This window comes from Nycticebus coucang, chromosome X (genome assembly GCF_027406575.1).
Source record: "Nycticebus coucang isolate mNycCou1 chromosome X, mNycCou1.pri, whole genome shotgun sequence".
Classification (NCBI taxonomy): Eukaryota; Metazoa; Chordata; class Mammalia; order Primates; family Lorisidae; genus Nycticebus; species Nycticebus coucang.
In genome coordinates this window covers 183,684,717-183,706,430 of record NC_069804.1, presented here as the reverse complement: position 1 = coordinate 183,706,430, position 21,714 = coordinate 183,684,717, and the positions used below count along the sequence as shown (strand labels likewise).

The following is a 21,714-nucleotide window of genomic DNA, read 5'->3' as shown; positions in this document are numbered from 1 at the left end:
AGCAGCAGCAGGCTGTGTGCTCTGCCCTGCTCGGCAGCCCAGAGACGCACGGGGAGAGAGAGAGACCAATTTACCAGGGTCAGGCTTACAATGAGATGGGGACTTCTGTGTGTTAAATGGGCCAGGCTGTAATCCACTGATCCCAGTGAACACTTGTGGAGGTGCCGCTGTGGAGCTGCCTTTTAGGAAGGAGATTATCCTCGACAATGTGGGTGGGCTGCAGCCCATTAGTCCAAAGGCCTTAACAGCAAGACTGAGGTTTCTGCCAGAAGCTGTAGCCCCTGCTCGAGTTTTTGGGCCACCCTCAGATTTCAGACTTGCCCAGCAGCCTCCATGATCGTCTTATCTAATTCCTTGAATTAAGTCACAGTCTCTCTGGTGCTCTCCCTTTCTGCTTCCTCCCCTGCACACATCCTGTCCTGGCTGTTTCTCTAGAGAACCTTGACAGATACCTGCCACCAGGAGAGCAAGGGGTGAGGACTATGCCAGAATGCCAAGGCAGCGTGGCACGAACTGGGAACAAGGGTGGGCATGGCTGGGCATCCGAGAGGGGCACAGCTGAGGCACTAGTGGGGGGTGAGTGGAAAACTGAGGTGACACTCAGAGTGGAACACTTGCAAGTAAGGTGAGGGTGTGGGTTGGGTCACCCACATGAATGTTGTTGCGTGGCTTACATCCGCCTGGAGCCGAAATCACTAAGGAATGAAGTGCAGTCACCTCATAAGCGGAGCGCGTGGCTGCTGGGGTTTGTGCAGTCTGACGGGATCATCTTCAACACTGGAAGGGGCTTAGGGCAGAGTGAGAGAGAACAATCTGGAGGTGGCAATACTGAGCAAGGAAGATGTCTGCACCATCTCCAGGCCCAGTGGTGTGAGCAGTAGAGAGCAGACATGGCTGTGTGCCGATTAAACTTTACCAAAAGGCTGCCATGTGCTAACTGCTGCTCCAGGGTGGACACACAAAAGTGCAAGTGGCAGGCCACAGGGTCTGGGAGAGGAAGCAGCTATGACTCTGTCAGGGAAGTAATAGCCTTAAAACTTAAAGAACAAAGCAAAAACAATAAAAACAAAACCAAAAACTGACACCAAAGCTGAGAATAAAGAGCCCAGTGACAAGGCCAAGGAAAGCCATCTACAATTCCTGCAAACACGCCAGACATTGGCATTCCAAATCAATCAATAAGGAAAACAAGGTAACCCCAAAGACAAATGGGCAAAGGACAAAACCTGAACACCCATCAACAAAGGGCACAGTGGCCACTCACCTAGTCAGGGAGGACACATGACTCTGAACATCACTGAGATACCATTTCATACTCTTTGGAATGACAAGACCAAAAAAACTGAATTACACTCAGGGTTGGCAAGGAAGCAGAGTAAGGGAGATTCTACCACACTGCTGATGTGAATGAAAACTGAATGTAGCTCTGTCCAGCAATTTGGCAAAATCTAATAACATTCAAAATATTAATACCCTTGCAATGTGGATGAATCTTGCAGACATTATGTTGAGTGAAAGAAGCCAGTTGCAGAAGTCCACCTATTTTTTTTTTTTTTTTGAGACAGAGTCTCACTTTGTTGCCCTGGGTAGAGTGCTGTGGAGTCACAGCTCACAGCAACCTCCAACTCTTGGGCTTAGGCGATTCTCTTGCCTCAGCCTCCCGAGTAGCTGGGACTATAGGTGCCCACTACAACACCCAGCTAATTTTTGTTGCAGTTGTCATTGCTGTTTTAGCTGGCTGGGGCCAGGTTCAAACCTGCCAACCTTGGTATATGGGGCTGGCACCCTACCCACTGAGCCACAGGTGCCACCCAAGTCCACCTACTATATGATTCCATTTCTATGGAGAGTACAGAAAAGGCCAACCCACAGGGACAGACTGGATGGGAAGTAAGTGACTGGGTATGGATTTCCTTTTGGGGTGATGAAAATCTTCTACAATTAGTGAGAAATGACTGCATAACTTTGTGGACATAGTAAAACCCACTTTAATGATATACTTTAAAATGTGACATTTATGGTATGAATTATATCTTAATAAAAAAATACCCTGTGGCCTGGCACTTGCACTTTTGAGTGTCTACCCTGGAGCAGCAGTTAGCACATGGCAGCCTTTTGGTAAAGTTTTATCGGCACACAGCTTTACGTGCTGACCCTGGCTGCTTCATACCACCACAGCCGCAATGAGGAGTTGCAACAGGGACAACAGTAAGAATGTGGTGTGTGCTAAATTCTTTCCTGTAACTTTCAAAGAATTTTTTCAAACAACATTTTGGCTGGCATCTGAGCATGGAGAGTACCATGGTTTCCCTGTGGGAGTCTGCAAAAACAGCGAGGCTGCATGGACCATTACCTGCTGGCTGCACAGGTCACCCAGAAAGAACTGCACCTGTGGGTTATAGAATCCTTGCCGGATATCAAACACATTGACAGCATAGCCTCTTGCCAGCAACTGCTCCACCATGTGCTGGCCCAGGAATCCAGAGCCCCCGATCACTGTGCATTTCTTGGCCTGTGGAGAGAGGGAGGGCAGGGAGGAAGCACAGTGAGAACTGGGAGCTATAAGGAGCCAACTCACACACCCTGAGCCACTGCGGTAACTCTTCTTGAGCCAAGTTGGAAGCTTTATGTAATTTTTGTGTTCTACTGCTAACGCAGCCTCCTCTCCTGGGATTGGTAAAGAGGGGACAGAGATAACAGATGATACTCAGATAGACTTGGCTTGGACTTGATGACAAGAACCATGTTTTATAGTGAAAGAAAATTAAACCACCTATGATCAAAACTGGACAATCTGAAACAAACAAAGAAAGAAACCCCCAAAGTGATACCCCCTTGCTCCCAATATCTGATCCCTGGGTACTTCTCCAAGGCCAAAAAAGAAAAAAAAAAAAAAGAAAAAGCCAGCCATCTGATAGTAAGACTATAACTCTTCTTTCTGATATTGTAAGTGGAAACTATCAAACGCTTGCAGGACAAAGTCAGTCCCTTTTCCTCCACAAGGGGGCTGTGGTCACCTAACCTCTTCTAGCCTTGGCCTAGGGATCTAAGACTGTCTTAAGAGCCTCTCCAAGTAGTGTTATACTGAGCATGGGCGAGCTGTTCACTCAGGCCCTGGGCTCTACTTTCCATTCTCTGCACTTCTCGTAAGTTGAAGAACCACAGGAGAATGAAGGCATTTACATTCAGCCTCCCAAAGTGCACAACTTCTTGAGTAATTCCATCTGGGATAACGGAAAGAGAGAACACCATATGCAGACGCTTGTATGTTTTGACTCTAAGGTTCTGATCATTCCTACATACACGTAATCATGCCATGGTAGGTAATTAGCACCTTGACTGACAATGAAATATTTGACTCAGGCTGGAGTCAAGTTAAATACAAAAATTCCCACAATTGACAATTGAGAATAAAATTCCAGACTGGAAACAGGACTCAAAAATGGGTTACTGAGAGGAGCGATAAAATCAACGTCTTAGAGATAGTGCCGAGGACAGAGCCATCTACACAAACTAATTTACCTGCAGTATGTGTATAACCTTAGCACAAGAGAATGGTCTAGGCCATTGTGTTTTCCCCAACCTTTCTTGTTTTGCTTTGTCTTTAAGTGGGACCTTTTTTCCCACAGAGACCTTATGCAGAATATATAAGTCAAGATAAAAGTACTCTTTTAATTTTAGTAAATTTAAGTATTTCCTCCCTATAAAGACAATTGATGAGGAAAAAAGAAGTTATTTTGAAGAGCACAAAAATTTAAAAACTGTATGACAATGGCAGTTTGCCATAACCATTGGAACCTAGTCTCTGCCCCCCACCGGCTGCCAAGTAGCAAGAAAATCCCAATTTATATACATTCTTAGCTTTATACAAAACCAGGGGGATCTGGTGGGCCACAGGGACCTCTTGGTCTTGGGGATCTTTAATTTTTTAACATTTGATACAAATACATTGCACCCTGGTGCAATGAAGTGTAATATTCATTGAGAAGGAATTAAACCAATCCTTTGCAGACCTGTGTAATGAATCTCCAGGAGGCCTGACAATGATTGGACTCAGTAATTCCTTCAAGTCTCTTCTGAGATTTATGACACTAGGTCTTAGGAGGCCTTGCAACTGTTGCTGTCCTCTGGCAAAGATTCTGCTGTTCTACTGCTAAGCTCCGTCTAGCCTCCTAGGTCCACATGAAGGCAAACCAAGGTGCCCAGCTGATAGCTAATAGTTACTGCCAGATGTGCAACTGCGGCCACATACGTGCACCCAGTGGAGAGCAGCCCAGGAACCCCAGCCCTGCCCAAACCACAGAGTCGTGAGCTCTTTTTTTTTTTTTTTTTTTGTAGAGACAGAGTCTCACTTTATGGCCCTCGGTAGAGTGCCGTGGCCTCACACAGCTCACAGCAACCTCCAACTCCTGGGCTTAAGCAATTCTCTTGCCTCAGCCTCCCGAGCAGCTGGGACTACAGGCGCCCGCCACAACGCCCGGCTATTTTTTTTGGTTACAGTTTGGCCGGGGCCGGGTTTGAACCCGCCACCCTCGGTATATGGGGCCAGTGCCCCACCGACTGAGCCACAGGCGCCGCCCGAGTCGTGAGCTCTTAAACCATTGTATTCTAATGTTGTTTCTGATTGTCAGCAATAAGTAACTGATACATGTTAAATAAGCTACATATTTTATATGAAAATAGACAACATTGATTGATTTAATATTAATAAATGTACAGATACAACTTTTAACTCATAGGTAAATATTAACAGCTTGCTGCTGTATGTATGTCAGCTTTCCCTTTACCCGATTTTGACTAACCTTTTCCATGTCAGTACTCACTTTGGGAAGGTCCTTGGTCAAACCCGTCTGTGCATCCAGGTTCCTCATTGGCTCACCAATTGCTTGCTCCATTTCAGTGCAAAATGTGCTTCTGTTTGCAATCAACCCCTCTTTTCTTAAAGATATATTTAGAGATAGACATTAATGTATAAGCCAAGACATCTGTAGTTGCCAGTGTTTGGAATGGATGCCATCCTCCCTGGAGTTTTCAGCAATAGCTGAACCATGGCTTTCCCTGGTCAAGGACAGCTAACATTGCTATGAGGTCTGCTGTTCTTTTAGGCAGGCATCAGTGGGCCCATCACTCACGTACACTTGGATTAGAGGCAGAGGGGTGCGTCTATTAAATCACCTCATTTTTGTGTTACATAATTTTCCATGGCACGCATGTGCTCCAATTACCCTCAAGTTCTCTCAGGGTGCCCATTGAACTTGGCGGTGCACAGGCCTGGGGAGGCCTAGCCCAAGTCCAGGGCCTGATGTAAACTGTGTGAATCTGCTCTAGTCACCTCTGTTGGCTGCAGCGCAGTTTCCTCATTGATGAGATGAACTCATGGCACATCCCCAGGAAGTCAGGCATAGAATTCTGGGGTGGGGGGTGTCTGGAGTGTAATGGGACATGGGTTCTCTTGGTCGGATAAGTTAAGGCACCCCGCCTGTGTGTGGAAGAACTGAGTGACTGGGGCTGTCAGTAATGCTCAGGAAGTGGTTAGAGTGTGATAGGGACCCAGCAGTTCACAAGCAGGCGGTAGTAGGGACAAAGTCTGACAAGGTTACCAGAGGAGTCCGACTTTAGCGACAGCCCCTGGGACATGCCCCTCTTTAGCCACCAGCAGTAATCAGAGACACAAAGCAGCAGCTAGTTTTGTGTCTGTGTTTTCTTGGTAGTGGTCAATTTACTTGGTTACAGATGCTCTAACATGTGGAAAAGGCAAAACCCATGACAAGAAAAAGTTTAACTTTGCTTGTGAAAGGCTAGATTCAGAGGACACTTGTGGAGGAGGCAGCAGGCGGCGGGCAACACTGTGACCGCTCCCGCCCAGGCCCACGCTCTCAGTGAGTTCTATACTCCTTGCCACCTTTCACACATGGGCGTGGTCATGTGTCCCTGCTGGGAGCTGATTTTTGTGGGCGTGCTGAAGGGCCATAATGGCCTTGAAATGGATGTTAGGAACCTCGACATCTGATGCAGTCATTTTGGGGGAGCACTTTTATGAACTCATAGTGAAAGTTATCAGGACAAAGTATTTTAAAACTCTTCCATGGCCCTGTTTAGAATGCATGTAATGAACAAGCAAAGTGAACCTCTAGTCCTGCAATTGTCCCCTCCCTTCCTTTTCCCCACACTCTCCTCTACATTGCCGGGGCCCAGTTATCTGCTCGCCCTAAAAAGACATGGCTGAGGTTTGGCTCAGTGTGTGTCAGGACCACAACAGCTGAAGAACAAGGATTTTGGCGCCTTGCACCAAAGCTTTGCTCACTCTGTCTCCTGAGTAGGAAGCACAGGCCCAGCACGAAGTGGCCTTTACACATTTGCTGACCCACGCACACACTTCCTGCTCCCTGCCACACACACACATACTCCCATGTGGCATAGGGGAGCTCCAGTGGGGCACATGACTCTCCTATTTATTTGTCCAGTGGTGCTACAGTCACAAGCACCCACTGTCAGAGTCTTATCCCATTCCCCAGCTACTCAGATGTGTGAGCAGATAGGAAGGCAGATGGAGTTCACAGGGGCAAGGAGCCCCATCACATCTGGTCTCTGAACTGGGCTTCTCCACTCCCTGGAGAAGTCTGCTCCTGAGAGCCTCTGCTCACCCTCATTGCCTGCCAAAAAACACACATCACACCACTGCCCAATGTGGCTGGCAATAAATTAATGAACCCAGAGCCTATTGCCTAGGTTCAAATCCCAGCTCTACACCTCACCAGCAGGGCAGCCTTGGAAGTGTTATTTAAAGGCCCTGAACCTGCAGCTCCTAGTCTAGCAAATGAATGGCCTCATAAGGTCATTACGAGGATTAAATAAAATTAAATGAGAAAATCTGGGCAAAGCCCACAGCACAGTGCCAAGTACCTTTTAACACCCCATTAAAGGCAGATAATTTTATTGTTGTCATAAACATTACTTCGTCTGCAAGAGCCACCCTTCCCAAGCCTCCTCTGTGGCCCTCTTTGGATCGCTCTCCTGCCTTACCTACTACCATGCCAAATCAGCTTGTGTGGGCAGGGCTGTCCTGTCTGTCCTGGACATGGCTCCTAGGTCCTGCCTAAGGCTAATTCCTAGAGTTGCCTCAATGACCACACGCTGGCTAGTGAAGTGTACATGCAGCGGGAGCTTGGGACAGGGATGTGAAGAGGCCATAAGACAGACTGAGATTCACTGGTGAACTACTCCCCTTACTGACTCATTCAAGGAACAGCATCATGACTGATCATACACGTTACTAAGCTCTTCCAAATGAAAATTAGAGCTGCATAGCCTCCAGCTTTGCGTGAGAAGTAGGGAAAGAATGGACCAGTGTCGGAAGATGATGAAAATATTTCTGAACCCCTCTAGTGATGGGGAGGAAAGTAAGTAGCCTTTTCACTTGTGATCCCTGCAACAGTCACAGGGTGGGCATACTTTTGGCACTGAGGTGGCCAGCATGCTCCACAGGTTAACACTCAGGGCACCAGAGCACTTGTTTCAAATGAATCAGGTGACAAGAATGATGTCCAGTGAGTGGAACCCTCTGCACAGGGACGGCCCTCAGGAGAGGGGCCAGTGGTGCTCTCTGCCAATGAAAGTACACAGGGCTCCAAAGAAACACGAGGGTGGCTTGTACCTTGACATGTAAGGACAGTCTAGACTGCTGTATTGGGTGCAAAGAAATCTGTCCATGTCCTAATCCCTGCAACCCATGAATGTGCCCTGATAGGAAAAATATCTTTGCAGATGTAATGAAGTTGAGAATTTCAAGATGGGAAGATGATCTTGCTGGGCTCTGAATCCCATGACAAGCATCTTATGAGAGACATACAGAAGAGAGACACAGGGAGAAGAGGACGAAGTCACATGCAGCAGAGGCAGCCACAAACCCAGGGACACCTGGAGCTCCCGGAGCTGGCAGAGGAAGGAAGGATCCTCCCTAGGCCTCTAGAACCGTGAGGGAATGAATTATTATTGTTTTAAAACCCAGTGTGTGTGGGTGGCGCCTGTGGCTCAAAGGAGTAGGGTGCTGGCCCCATATACTGGAGGTGGCGGGTTCAAACCCAGCCCCGGCCAAAAAAATAAAAAATAAAACCCAGTGTGTGATCATTTGTCACAGTAGACCCAGGACATACATGTAACTATTATTTATAGCTCTGAAATTCAGATGGCACAGCTGCCAAACCCATAGGTCCCCTGTACTAGTAGGAAAAGGAAAAAGCCTGGCCGTAGGGGTGTCCAAACTGAGGCCCACTGACTACGTGGGCAGATTACGTGAGGAGTTTCTTGCATATCTGTGGTGGCAGATATCACAAAAATTATGCAGGGACCTCTTTTAAATGTTTTATTATCAGGTTTCATTAGTGTTTGTGTATTTACTGTGTGGCCCAAGACAACTCTTCCAATGTACAACTGAGAAGAAAAAAAGGTTGGACACCCTGAATTAGGGTCTGTGTCCCTCCTCATTTGCTACAGCAGGATGTAGGATATAGAACAAAACATGTCCTGTTCTGATGGAGCTGTAGTGCTCAATCATCACACTATTATCAGCAAACCAGCTTCTTGTCAAAACAAAATCTAATTTGTCTCAAATTATACACCAATTCTTCTAAAGTTTGTAAATATTATGAGTCATATAAGAACTTTGGTGACAGCTTAGCTGTCTCTAGGGAGTGGGGTATCTAGCATTAGCCTGGAGAATGAGCCAAACCCCACTGGCAACCCTTGCCTGCTCACCTAAACCCACTTTGTCATACATACTCAGGTTAAAGTGATCAGGAATATCTCTGATTGAACAGACATTTCTCCAACGAAGATCTACTTTACAGAAGGCCAACAAGCTTGTGAACAGATGCTTGACATCACTAATCATTAGGGAAATGCAAATCAAATCCACCATATCACCTCATACGTGGGATGAGCATGACTATCATCAGAAGCCAGAAAACAGAAGGTAATAAGTGCTGGTGGGAGGTGGAGAAAGCAGAACCCTCGTGGACTGTTGGTAGGACTGTAAAATGGTGCAGCTGCCATAGAAAACACCATGGCAGTTCCTCAAAAACTTAAAGAGATCAGTATACGATCTAGTGATTTCCCTTCTGAGTGTGTACCCCCAAACACTGAAGGAAGGAACTCGAACAGACAGTCGTGCATCCACGTCCACAGCAGTACTATTCCCTATAGCCAATAGGCAAAAGCAACCCCAGTGCCCACCGATAGAGGAACGGATAAACAAAATGTGGTCCGGCCACATAATGGACTAATATTCAACCAGAAAGAGCAGTGAAGTTCTGAGCCATACTACAACATGGATGAACCTGGAGGACATTACACTCGGCCAAATAAGCCAGCCACAAAGGACAAATACTGTAGGATTTCACTTATGTGAGGGACCTAGCGTTATCAAACTCGTAGTGACAGAAAGTAGAATGCTGCTTGACAGGGCTTGGAGGAGGTGGAGTGCGGAGTGACTGGGGGACAGGTTCAGTTTGGTAGGATGGAAAGTTTTGGAGCTGGATGGTGGTGATGGTCATACAACAATGGGAATGTATTTAGTGCCACTGAACTGTGTACCTAAAATGGTTACTATGGTACATTTGCTGTTATGCTTACTTTACAACACATACACAGAAAAATACCTTGAACTATTGAAAATAAGACCCCAAAGAGCAATGTTCTGGGGGCTGGTGGACAGTGAGGGCTCACATATCAGAAGCATCAAGTCATTTTCCTTTAACATGTTAGGTATTTGAACTCATTAAAAATTAGTATGTGCACCTTGTATATACACTAAGACAAAGTCTTAGGCTAAGAAAAAGCCAGGAAAAGAACTGGTGAAGCTGCCAATAAGACTCGATGAAAAGACGTGATTTAGCCCAGTCCCCTCCTTCCTGCTGGGAAAAGTTCCCAACCACTGACTCTTAGAGACAAAGGAAGGGACAGTTTGTTTTACACTAGACAGAGAGATAACAATGTCTCCTCCTTTTAAAAAGTGTTAGTGAGGTCTCTTTGTAAAGGGGAAGGTCATCAGAGCCCTGGCTGTCACAGAGGCCAGTGTGGGAAGCTGGACTGTGGCCACTGAGAGCTTATCACTTCAGTTCATGGGCAGAGAGCACACTGCTCTCAAACTCCTCCATCAGTAGAGCATGGTTATCCAAGGAAAGCCAAGTAATGTTTTTCAGACCTTTCTTTGTCTTCCTTATACGGGGAACTGAGCCTGGGACTGTAAAAGAGGATTCCTGCCTCCGATCACCTGGTGCCTCGTGCTCAGCGCTCTGCAAGCCTGGCTCTGATGATCTGGTGGAAAGAGGGGGTGCACCTGAGGCTGACACATACCTTCATTCTGGATACATTTCTTTGAGAAAATATTGCAAGGCAGGAGTTCTGTGAGAACAAAAGTAATGCTTACCTTTGAGAGTTCAAAGATGTGATAGGAGGAAGAAAATACATGGACTAAGACCAGTGAGGCCGCTGGATAGGAGGCCAAGTCTCTTCAGAGGCCTCAGTTGGGCCCTTATTACATAGGGGCGATCCAGCTTGACCTTGCCCTCCCACCAACCTGCGGCATGAGTGTTTCCATCAGTCATGTCTTTGTTCATCTATTTACTTTTAGGACACAGTAAGTCCCCAGCTTGGATTTTGTGGCAAACTACTCAGAAACCCAACAGCATGCCTAGGAGCTCAGCTTGTGCTGTTCCCTCTGTCTGGAATACCTTCCCTCTCTCCTCCACAGTGAGCTCCTCCTCATTCTCTAAGCCCTGCCTCAACTGCTCCCTGTGACAATTTCTTCCCCTCCCTGGGAGAGGTGAGCTGCTCCCTCAGCATCTGTTTATGTTCTGCCCTAACACTTAACACACTGTGCCATACTTGTTTTCCACGCCTATCTTGCCCCACAAGGCTGGGAGGCCCTGGAAGCCCAGCAGAGAGCCATGAACAGAGCATGGGTCCAAGTGACTACCTGCTGAATTATGCCCCTGCTGCTGGCCAAGAGGCCTCATTTGTAGAACGCCTCAGAGCTGCTGTGAGACTCAAACTCCCAAGGTTAAAAGGGGACTCAAAACTTATAAAAAGAGTCCCCTAAGTGTCACCTCATTCATTCCCTCATTCACAAGTCATCACATGCTTTCCGCTACTAGGCAGAAACTGACTAAAACATGATGCCAATTTTCAAGAAGTCCACCGTCTAGTGTGGGAGACAGGGAGTGGCAAAGCACCAAAGAAGCGCATTTGTGCTCTACTGAGGGCAGGCCCTGAGCCCCAATGCAGGCTGCTGCCTCAGGGGACCCTGCCCCAAGGTGGCAGCCCCTAAGTTGAGTTCTAAAGGCCCAAGAAGAGTGAGTCTAACAGCGGCCAAGGGTGTCCTGAAGAACTCTATGGCTGAAGTAGGAAGGATGAAGTTATGGCACACAGCTAGCACATTCTGGTAACTGTGACAAGTTGTGTCAGAGTAAGTGTGAAGCCAGATTGGGACTGAAGTTGAGAACACACGGGAGCTATGTGCCGTGCTAAGAATTACCTTGGGGGAGAGATAGGGGAGTCCCTGGAAGTTGTAGACGGGTGTGTTGTGACCAGAAAGGTCACTCTGCCTGCAGTGTTGGGGAGAGATATGGGATAAGCTTCAAGCTCTGGGCATGTCAGGTGGGGGGATGGTAAAAGCAAATCGGGAAATACAGTTGATGCTTGAACAAAGCTGGGGTTACAGGACATTGATCCTCTACATAGCTGAAAATCCATGTGTTTTTACTTTTGACTTCTCCAAAACTTCACTATGAATAGCCTACTATTGACCAGAAGCCTCACTGATAATGTAAACAGTAGATTAAGACATGTTTTGTGGATGTATTACGTACTGTATTCTTATAAGGTAAGCTAGAGAAAAGAAAATGTTAGTAAGAACATTATAAGGGGCTTGGCACCTGTGGCTCAAGCGGCTAAGGCACCAGCCACATACACCTGAGCTGGCGGGTTCGAATCCAGTCTGGGCCCGCTAAACAACAATGACAGCTACAACCAAAAAATAGCCGGGCACTGTGGCAGGCGCCTATAGTCCCAGCTACCTGGGAGGCAGAGGCAGGAGAATTGCTTGAGCCCAGGAGTTGGAAGTTGCTGTGAGCTGTGATATCACAGCACTCTACCCAGAGCGACAGCTTGAGGCTCTGTCTCAAAAAAAAAAAAAAAATCATAAGGAAGAGGAAGTATACTGGCTGCTCATTTTATTTATTTATTTATTTTTGAGACAGAGTCTCAAGCTGTCGCCCTGGGTAGAGTGCCATGGCGTCACAGCTCACAGCAACCTCAAACTCTTGGGCTTAAGTGATTCTTTTGCCTCAGCCTCCCAAGTAGCTGGGACTACAGGCACCCAACACAATGTCCAGCTATTTTTTGGTTGTAGTTGTCACTGTTGTTTGGCAGGCCACGCCTGGATTTGAACCTGCCAGCTCTGGTGTACGTGGCTGGCGCCCTAGCTGCTGAGCTACAGGCGCCCAGCCCACTGGCTACTCATTAAGTGGGAGTGGGTCTCATAAAGGTCTTCATCTTTGTCATCTTCATACTAAGTGGGCTGAGGAGGAGACGGAGAAGAGGGGTTGGTCTTGTTGCCTCAGGTATGGCAGAGGCAGAAGAAAACCCACATGTAAATGGACCTATGCAGTTCAAACCTGTCTTGTTCAAGGGCCATCTGTAATATTGCCTGAAGACTTGCCCGACATCAGGCTCCTTTGCATATGAACACATTATCCTATTAAGATCCAAAAGCATCCAGTCAGATAGACCATACTGGTTCCATTCAACAGAGGAGAAACTGAGGATCAGAGATGCCAAGTGACTTGCCCAAGGTCACACAGACTGGGTGGAACTTCAGTTTGTCTTTTGTCTTCTGCGAGTAGACTGACTGAGAGGCAGGGTTTGGAGGGATGGGAAGCTAGAAGGGTGACCAACGACAAAACTGGGCAGGAGGCTCCTCTGCCAGGCTGAAGTGCCTGGACTTTATGCCATGACCATGGCCTCCGAAGGTTTGAGAGCAGGGAGCTGACCTGACTGAGCTGTTCACTGGGAAGTATGGCCTGGTGGAGCAGGGGTCCTAGTTAGGTGAGAGGTGGGAAACGAGGGCTTCTCAGCAGTCATCTGACCAAGACTTACCAAACACCAAGTATGTGCTCCTCCTCTGTCCCTGGCCCTGGCATGCCAGGAGTAAACAAAACAAACATGCCTATCCTCAGAGAGCCTGACTTCTAGTGGAGAGGCAACAAAGAACAAAACAAATAAAATATACAGTAGGTTAAAAGGTGCTAAGTACTGAGTTAAAAATAGAGCAAGGTGAGGGGCTTGATCGTACTGGAGGTGGCAGCACTTCAGTATGATGCTTAGGGTGGCCTCACTGAGGCCAAGCAATGACCTGGAGAAGGGGAAGATTTAGGCCCAGCAGGCAGAGTGGACAGCGAGAGCATTAAGTTCAAGGCAGAAGTGTGCCTGGCACGTGAGGCCCAACAGCAAAGCAGGTGTCCTAGGGCTGGAGCAAATCAGGGGAGAGGAGGCAGAGGAGAGTAGGGGTTTCATGATGTCCTGCCAGGTTTTGCAGACCATGATAAGAACTCCGGCTTGACGTACTTGGGTGAATGATGATAATGAAAGCCTCAATTGGGAGAGAAGCATCCAAGATAAAAGAGAGAAAGAAACAGTATTTCAAGGGAAGAACTGATAGAACTTGGACGATGGATATGGGGGAGCGGACAGGGAAAGAATGTCAAATATGATTCAAATGTTTGAATCTAGTTTATTGTTCAAACGGGATAAGGCAAAGGGCAGAATTTCCACGTAAGGGGTGCTGACAAGTCTCAGGCCTTTCTCAGCCTGAGAAAATTTAGGCTTTGTCCTTTCCCTCCCTAAGTTACTGCCCCAATGCCTGAAAGGGAAGCAGGTGACGGTGAAAAGCCACAGAGTGGACTAGAACGGCAGACTCTTGACCTCCACTTCTGCAGCTCCAGCACAGTTCGCAGCCTTGCATGCGCAATTCTCCAAGCATATCTCTCGCTTCCAAAAAGCCTGTAACTTTGCTCAGAAGAGTGTCTCGACCTGGAATGCTCCTCCCTACCTGCCTTGACTGTTTGGGTGTCAAAGGGTATACTCTGATGACCTCTCCCAATCCCTCATACTCACTCATATCGCTTCACTCCTTTTAAAGTCCGTACCCAAGGTCCCTAGCTCACAGTCCTGGCATGCTTTTAGCCAGGTGATAATTAAATCGATCCTTTCTTGAAACTTGGTCTGGGGGCTTATTCATCCGACTCAAGCTGGGGGTACTCTCGGAGGGATACCCTCAAAGAAAGAGCCTTAGCTAGATTCTGTTTTTAAGTCCCAGCTGTACAACTTCTGCCATGACATTCAGCATGCCCTTTCTCCTCTCTGGGTCTCAGTTGCACCAAGAGCACAGTCCCCACGATGCACTCCGTTCCTAACCCAGTCTTAGACCACAGCGTAAAGGACTCCACCCAGGCCACCCCGACCAGCCCCTGTACCCTCTGGCCCTGCCCTGTCGCCGATACAAGGCATCCTCCAAAGGCTAGGGCACCACTCTTACCTGTCTGCAGGCTCCCTTCGTCCAGTCTCAGCTTGCACGCAGCTGGCACCCACAGAGCTCCAATTGCGAAACTTCGCTTTTTCTCCCCGCCCGCGTGAGCCGAGAATCGGCCGAGCTTCCTCAACCAAGAGGATTGGTCCGGTTTGGCGACGGCTAAGCCAATCGGCGCTCGCAGTGTGATCTTACCCAATGAGGCTAGGTCTCGGTTGACAGCGCACCGCCCCTCTGCCCCGGGCCCCAGAGTTGGCAGGTTAGCCCCACCTACTCCGACCCTACGCCAATGGCGAGCGGCGGCGGCGGGGCGCGGGCGGCCATGGGGGGCGGGGCCGCGCGCGCGGCGCAGTGGGAACGGCTCCTAGTTAGTGTATAGGTTCGTTGCCGTAACAACCGGCAGTGGAGTTCGTTGGTTATGGTGAGTGCTGGTCTCCTGGTCGCTCCCTGCACCTAAAGGCGAAGCCCTTCTCAGGCCCCTTCCCAGCCACGCCTGAGCGGTTCCCGGCTTTGACGCATCTTTCCTTCCTTTGAGCTCTTTCCGGAAGGGTACAGTAAAGACGCCAGCCACCCGTTGGGCCTGCGCTTCCCGGATGCCTCCCCTTCACCCACAGCAGGTCCTCACCCGCCCTTTGGGTACCCTGGCCTTGCCTGTTCCCCTCCGTGGTCCTCTCTGGGTAAAAGAACCCTCTAGTTCCCCACTGGCCTGGACCCCTCTCAGAACCTGGTTTCCTGGCTGTCTCTCTTTGTCAGAGTTTGCGCAAAGAACTAGGAGGAGGTTTGTTGTGTTCTGACTGTTAATATGTATTTTACAATTTAAATACAGGGGCTTTCAGGAGATGCTTCAGGCTGCTTGGAGAAGTCACAGAGGTGCCCAATGCATTGAGTTTTATTACTCGAAAGTGATAGTATACATGTTAAAAACTTACTAACACTGGAAGTAATCAAAAAGTCCGAGTACGTATTGGCAAGTGGAGTACTGGCGAGTGGAAGTTGCAAGGTCGTTTTCAGAACCAGGATTCTCTCATTTAGGGAGAGCTGATTATCTCTAGTTATTCACAGTCAGTTCCTTGACTAGCTATTCAGGATGATTTTCGATAAGAGGTATCTAAAAAGACCCAAATGAAATCTCCTTGCTTCTAGGAACAATTGTAAAGAAGATGGGGGGATAAAGTTCCTAGAAAGATTCATTGTTCTTTCCAGAAAACCCTGTTATCTCTCTTGTTTAGCAAAGCTTTGGAATTACTTTGGATAAACTATTTTAAAAACAGATATGGGTGTCTGTAACTGTCTTACTTTAACAATGGACTATATTACATAATTTTGTGCTTCTTTGTGTAATGTGTAAAGGCCTCCAACTTTAAGAAGGGTAACATGACATCAAGTGCCCAGCGAAAAAGGATGAGTCCTAAGCCTGAGCTTACTGAAGAGCAGAAACAGGAAATCCGGGAAGCTTTTGATCTCTTTGATGCTGATGGAACTGGGACCATAGATGTTAAGGAACTTAAGGCAAGCTCCGCACATTCCTGCTATACTGCCTGGCCTTTCCTCTGCGTCTTCCTTGTCATCTCCCTGTCACTGCTCTACTCCTTTTGCCCTCTTCTCCCTGCAAAAAGTAACCAGGGAGGTTGTACTGTGCTCTGTTTTCTTGTCTGTACTTAACTGCCAGTGTTATTAAATAAAATTGATCACAGGTGTTGATTAGATCAATGTTACAGTGTTCCCCAATCATTTTAACGTTATTGTGTGAGATGCTAGCTTAATCCTCTCAATGGTGTCATTTCAGCTCCTGCTAGGTTTAGATGTTCATATTGAGACAATCCTGTTTTCATTATAGGTGGCAATGAGGGCCCTGGGCTTTGAACCCAAGAAAGAAGAAATCAAGAAGATGATAAGTGAAATTGATAAGGAAGGGACAGGGAAAATGAATTTTAGTGATTTTTTGACCGTAATGACTCAGAAAATGGTAAGTTAGCTAAAACAATATGCATATTTTCCATATTTGAATTTAGAAATGGAAGTGAATTCACTGAAGACAAATCAATAAAAACTGGAGAGTTTACCTGACAAAGGGTATTACTTATGACTGAGAATTAAGATGAATAAGTTCTTTTTGGCTTTCTTCAAGGTCACAAAGTTACAGAAGACACTTTACCCTCTGTAAGGTAGTAAAAGTGCTGCTGTCACTTTTCAGTTGTCTTTCTCTGACTGATACATTAATATGTTAAGCATAAGTGGTAAAGCCTATAAAACCAGTAATTTTTAAATGTCTCATTTTGACAATATGAAGTTCATATAGTTTATTTATTTATTTTTTTTTTCAGTTTACTATGAGGGTACAGACGATTGGGTTACATTGTTTGGGTTGGTTAGGTAAAGTCCATGCCGTAGTTGTGCCTCTCACCCAGGAGGTGTGCCATATACCCTTACATTGTGCCTGTTAGGTGAGAGCACATCAAAGTCCGTATTCTTTAAATTTCAAACTCACTCTCTCCAATTTTTTGTTCAGAGCAGCCTCAGCCTAAGGTGTATTTACTTCAGCAGTTGTGCTTTGCTTTTGGTGCAATAGGGATATGATTTTTCAGTGCTTCTAAGTTTGGTTTCATCCATCCCTAGTATTTGAGGTGTCACCCTTTTAAATGGTTGAAAGGGCCAAGAGAACATAAGCTTTCACCCCACTAGGAAGTCTGTTCCTACAGGGCCAAAAACTAAGTAAGGCCTTGCTCTTTCGTTGGCTTCCTGGCCTCCTTTTAGCATGGTTCATCTTCCCTGTACTTGCCTGTAGAAAAGTAACTACATCAGTGTCCCAGGCATGTTTTCCATGGCATGACTAAGTTCTGTACTTACCTCCAGTGTTATTAAACAACCACACCTCCACTCCTAATCTAATAGTTGTATTGTTTTGAAATCATCTAATCATACCTTCATTTTTCTTTGTGGACCCAGTTAGAGATCAGGAGGCCCAACATCCTGTAACCACCTAGTAAAGCTATCCTGCGTTTGAGGTCACTTACTAAATTGCTCATTTTAGGGGCTCTCTCTATCTTTAGTTACTGGCAGGTGCCTTCCAGGAATGTCCGGGGTTTGAGCTCCTGGAAATTTTACTCTCTTCTTCTGTTAGAATAGTTGGGGCTCCAGTAATGCTCTGTGATCTAATAACAAGTAAAATAACCCTACCTTTCCTCCCTGCATCTTCCTTACACAAGAGGATCACTCTTCTACCAGTGTAAGCAGTAAATTTACCACAATTTTAACTCTACCCATTGTTCCTATATTTTATTTTTTAAATTTAATTTTTATTAAATCATAACTATACATTTATGGGGTACAATGTGATGATCTGATATATAATGTGGAATGCTTAAATCAAACTGATTAACATAACCATCACCTCACTTATTTTTTTGTGGTAAAACATTTATACTCTTAGTTGTTTTGAAATGTATCCTTGCATTGTGCACATTAGGTGAGATCCCACCAAATACCCTCCCTCCATTCACCCTCCACCCTCCTCTCCCCTGCTCCTATATTTTCAAAATGAATCTATTTTCTTCTTGCTTTGTAAAGACAGAATGTTTTAGGTACAATGTTTTATATTTACTTTTAAATTTCTGGGTTTATAATAATTTATTGAATCTTTTTCTGTGTTGGATAATATTTCATCTTTTGTGACCCAGAACTCATTATATCATGAAGGCCACATGGTGATATGGGACCAGGGTGGAGGTTAGGGAATGAAGCTGAGAAGTTAGTTCTCCATAGTCCCTCCTTGGCTTTAGAACTGGAGAAAGTTCTGCACAAGAGAAAGAAAAACACAGGAGCAACCAGTGCAGATACCTGGTGATACCTGATGCTGCAAATTGAAAAGCCAAGCCCTGGTGCTCTGCAGGGGCCCACAGCCTCTACCTGTTACAACAGTCATGTGAACAGACAGCAGCTAAGGCAGCAGTTGCACCAGACTTATGGTACTTCGGGCCCCCAAAACAAACCCTTGTGCCTATTTCTCAAGACTTCTTGGCTTGTGCACTAAGCAGACACCTCTTTTTGCCAGTTATGAAATAGTAGATATGGGGTAGGGTGATAGTTAGGGAACAGATATCTCTTTGAATTGGAGGGCCTAGGTTGCCTGACGTGGCTCCAAGGCCAAACATGGGCTTCCTAAACCCTAATCTAGACCCAAGTTATGTTGTTGAAAAAGAAAGGGTGACCAGGTATTTGTGGGGATGCAGGACATGAGAAACTACAACATCTCCCTATTCACACATTTTATGTTCTACTCGTTAAGTCTGAGAAAGATACCAAAGAAGAAATTCTGAAGGCTTTCAAGCTCTTTGATGATGATGAAACTGGGACGATATCGTTCAAAAACCTGAAACGCGTGGCCAAGGAGTTGGGTGAGAACCTGACTGATGAGGAGCTGCAGGTTTGTGATGTGTCAGACTGGGATTTACCTTTGGGCCTTTTCAACATTTTTTTATTTTTTTCAAGAGCTAGTCTTATTCTATCGCCCTGGGTAGAGTGCTGTAGTATCATAATTCATAGCAACCTCAAATTCTTGGGCTCAACAATCTTCTTGCCTCAGCCTCCTGAGTAGCTGGGACTACAGGTGCCTGCCACAATAGCTGGTTGGTTTTTATATTTTTAGTAGAGATGGGCTCTTGCTCTTGCTCAGTCTGGTCTCAAACTCCTGAGCTCAAGGAATCATCCTACCTTGATCTTCCAGAGTGATGAGATTACAGGTGTGAGCCACTGCGTCTCCCTGCTTTGCTACTTTCCTGAGTTACATTTTCTTTGATGTGAGCACCTCTTTGAAGGAAAGCTAGCATACTCTTGTCCTTCTGCTGACAACTTAATTCTCCTTTGATAGTTTGACAAACCTATGAACCTTGCTTCCAGAAAAATGTACACATGTACAATTTTACTTGACTAGTTTAAGTTTCAGGGATCCCTCTAGTCACGACGATCTTCAATCTTCCAGATGATATGATAAAGTATGACTGGGCGTTCTAATAACTTTTCAGGAAATAAGTATTATAAAAAGTGGCATGTTGACATTGAGTGGGCTACAATTATCTTTTCATGTAGCGTTATTAAAGTCTATTGCTTAATCACCTTTTAGTTTAGTTTATGAATTAATCCAACTTGGATCCTACTGCTGTGCAGGAAATGATTGATGAAGCTGACCGAGATGGAGACGGTGAAGTCAGTGAGCAGGAGTTCCTGCGCATCATGAAGAAGACCAGCCTGTACTGAGACCGGCGTCTTCTACTGCAAGCACATGCAGCGACAGTAGTGCCTGCCATTATGTGAGATTTGGCTTTTGAGAACCCAAACTATTTTTCCCTCACTGACCTCCCTGTATAAGTTTAGTAGTGACCTTGAATCTATTTTAGACTTTTTTGTCTAAGTGTTCTTTGATATTACAGTTTCTTGTAAAGTGACATGCTGGTTAATTTTCAGACATAAAACAAGAGCACATTAGAGTGGAGAAGGGGTCTTAGGCTTTGAGCACCTGCCATTTTGCCTTGTATTGTTTCATTCTTTCCCTGCATTCCCATCTACATGGAAACACAGAATGACTTCTTAGACAAGCACATATTGTACCTGTGTCACCACAAGCAGTGGTCATTCTTCAGTAGTTCCAGTTTTTAGTTGACACCTGAATGTAGTTTTCTCTCTTACAAAACTGAGTGGACTCTAGCACTGGTATTTGGATGTGTGTTACTGCTGTTTTGTTTTAACAATAAAACCTTTCTTAGTTTCAGCCTTTGTTCTCTAAGGGTGAGTTCTTTAGCCTTGATTATGAGTTTATCTTCTCAACCATTGTATTGAAGGCAGTCTGTTGGATACAAAATCCTTAGCAGCCTGTGGACAGAAAATGAAATATTCCTTTGCTACTTTCTTGGCATGAATTATAGCCTTGGGAACCTGTGGATTTGTAAAACTAGTAGAATTTCCATTTTACCTAAGCCTAAATGATGCCCTAAAAATAGTGTCGACAAAGTATAAGGCCAAAGAAGAGTCTTGTTGGTAATTTGTGTTTGCAGAAAACAGGGACAGTGAGGCCATTCTGATGCTCGGATGGATTCAGTCAGCTTCTGTGAATTTATGTGGTTATGGTGGCTCCTAGACTCTTGAGGTCAGGTTGGGCTCAGTGACCCTGTCTGGCCGCCCTCCTGGCCCTGCACAGGATTACTGGAAAGAGAGGACCTGGTGGGTGGCATTAAAGTCTGTTCTGGGATAACAGTGGGAAGCTAGGACTTATGAGGGGGAATGGAAAGTGAACAACAATTATGGAATGTTCCTTTGTTCACACATGACTTCTGGGGGGCATAATTCCCTGGGGATAAAGTTGCCCAATTTAGCTAATGAAAGAAGAACATCTGGGCAAATTTGAATTTCTGATGAAAAATGAATTTTTAAAAAATTATAAGTAGAGCCTATTTGGGTTTTTGTTATTTTTTTATTCATTGTTAATCTGAAATTCAGATTGATCTGGGCATTACGTGTAGCAGTTGGCAGCCCTCCTTGGGGTGCTGGCATCCTGAAGGACACGAGGTACCAGGGATTTGAGCTCTGGGATTTAAGCCCCCAAACCAGCCTCATGTGGAGGGACCAGTCATTGAGAAATGATCAGACTAGGCTCAGCTCTGGGTTCTCACGTGCCTCTCCACTTCCACCTGGGCAGTTTGGGGTGAGCTATTTCCCCAGGTGCCTGGAGTTTCTCGTCTGCAGCAGGGAGAAGGGTTGTGTTTAACTCAGAATCACTGAGGTGTGACTAAAACTCACAATGGACCTGGCTGGTAGGGATTCTGGAACAAGGGGGTTCACAAATGTTTAGTCTCACTCTTATTCCTTTGTCGTCCTTATCATTTAAGCTTTGTTGTTAAATATGGATTCATGGAGCTTTTCTGATTACTGTCCTCAATGTCAGTTGACAGCATTTCCTGGAAGAATTTGAGCTTTGCCGTCTTGCTGTTTACTAATAAGAGGCATTGCTTTTTTTAAAAATTAGTTTTTTTTAAATTGACAAAACTGTATGAATGGTGTGATGTTTTGCAATAAGTGTACATTGTGGAGTGGCTAAATTCAGCTAATTAACCACCCTGGAAACATTCTTGTCTTCTCTT

The 21,714-nt window shown here is 45.9% G+C and overlaps 2 protein-coding genes across 3 annotated transcripts in view; one reads left to right on the top strand and one right to left on the bottom strand.

Moving 5' to 3' along the window:
• The window catches only part of NSDHL (NAD(P) dependent steroid dehydrogenase-like), a 29,056-nt gene extending 14,357 nt beyond the window's left edge, over window positions 1-14,699 (bottom strand). The window contains exons 1-4 of one of the 2 annotated variants that reach the window (XM_053579830.1): window positions 14,594-14,660; window positions 10,354-10,401; window positions 4,824-4,938; window positions 2,354-2,512 (exon numbers count right to left, since the gene is read on the bottom strand). In XM_053579830.1, the coding sequence (XP_053435805.1) occupies window positions 2,354-2,512; window positions 4,824-4,895 (231 nt within the window). In that variant the 5' untranslated portion in view covers window positions 4,896-4,938; window positions 10,354-10,401; window positions 14,594-14,660. Of the gene's footprint in view, window positions 1-2,353; window positions 2,513-4,823; window positions 4,939-10,353; window positions 10,402-14,593 lie in introns of both variants that reach the window. The other variant, XM_053579829.1, reaches the window with a different exon arrangement.
• A 186-nt stretch (window positions 14,700-14,885) lies between these two features.
• Window positions 14,886-20,343, top strand: CETN2 (centrin 2). Its single transcript, XM_053579828.1, has 5 exons — window positions 14,886-15,005; window positions 15,935-16,093; window positions 16,422-16,550; window positions 18,870-19,007; window positions 19,748-20,343. The coding sequence occupies exons 1-5, from the start codon at window positions 15,003-15,005 to the stop codon at window positions 19,835-19,837; spliced, it is 519 nt and encodes a 172-aa protein (XP_053435803.1). The 5' UTR covers window positions 14,886-15,002; the 3' UTR covers window positions 19,838-20,343.
• The last annotated feature ends 1,371 nt before the right edge of the window (window positions 20,344-21,714 follow it).

Bases quoted from the DNA above. Each gene is read 5' to 3' on its own strand.
- CETN2 (XM_053579828.1), top strand. The intron at 16,094-16,421 runs GCAAGCTCCGCA...TTTTCATTATAG, and splicing joins TAGATGTTAAGGAACTTAAG to GTGGCAATGAGGGCCCTGGG. The intron at 19,008-19,747 runs GTTTGTGATGTG...ACTGCTGTGCAG, and splicing joins TGACTGATGAGGAGCTGCAG to GAAATGATTGATGAAGCTGA.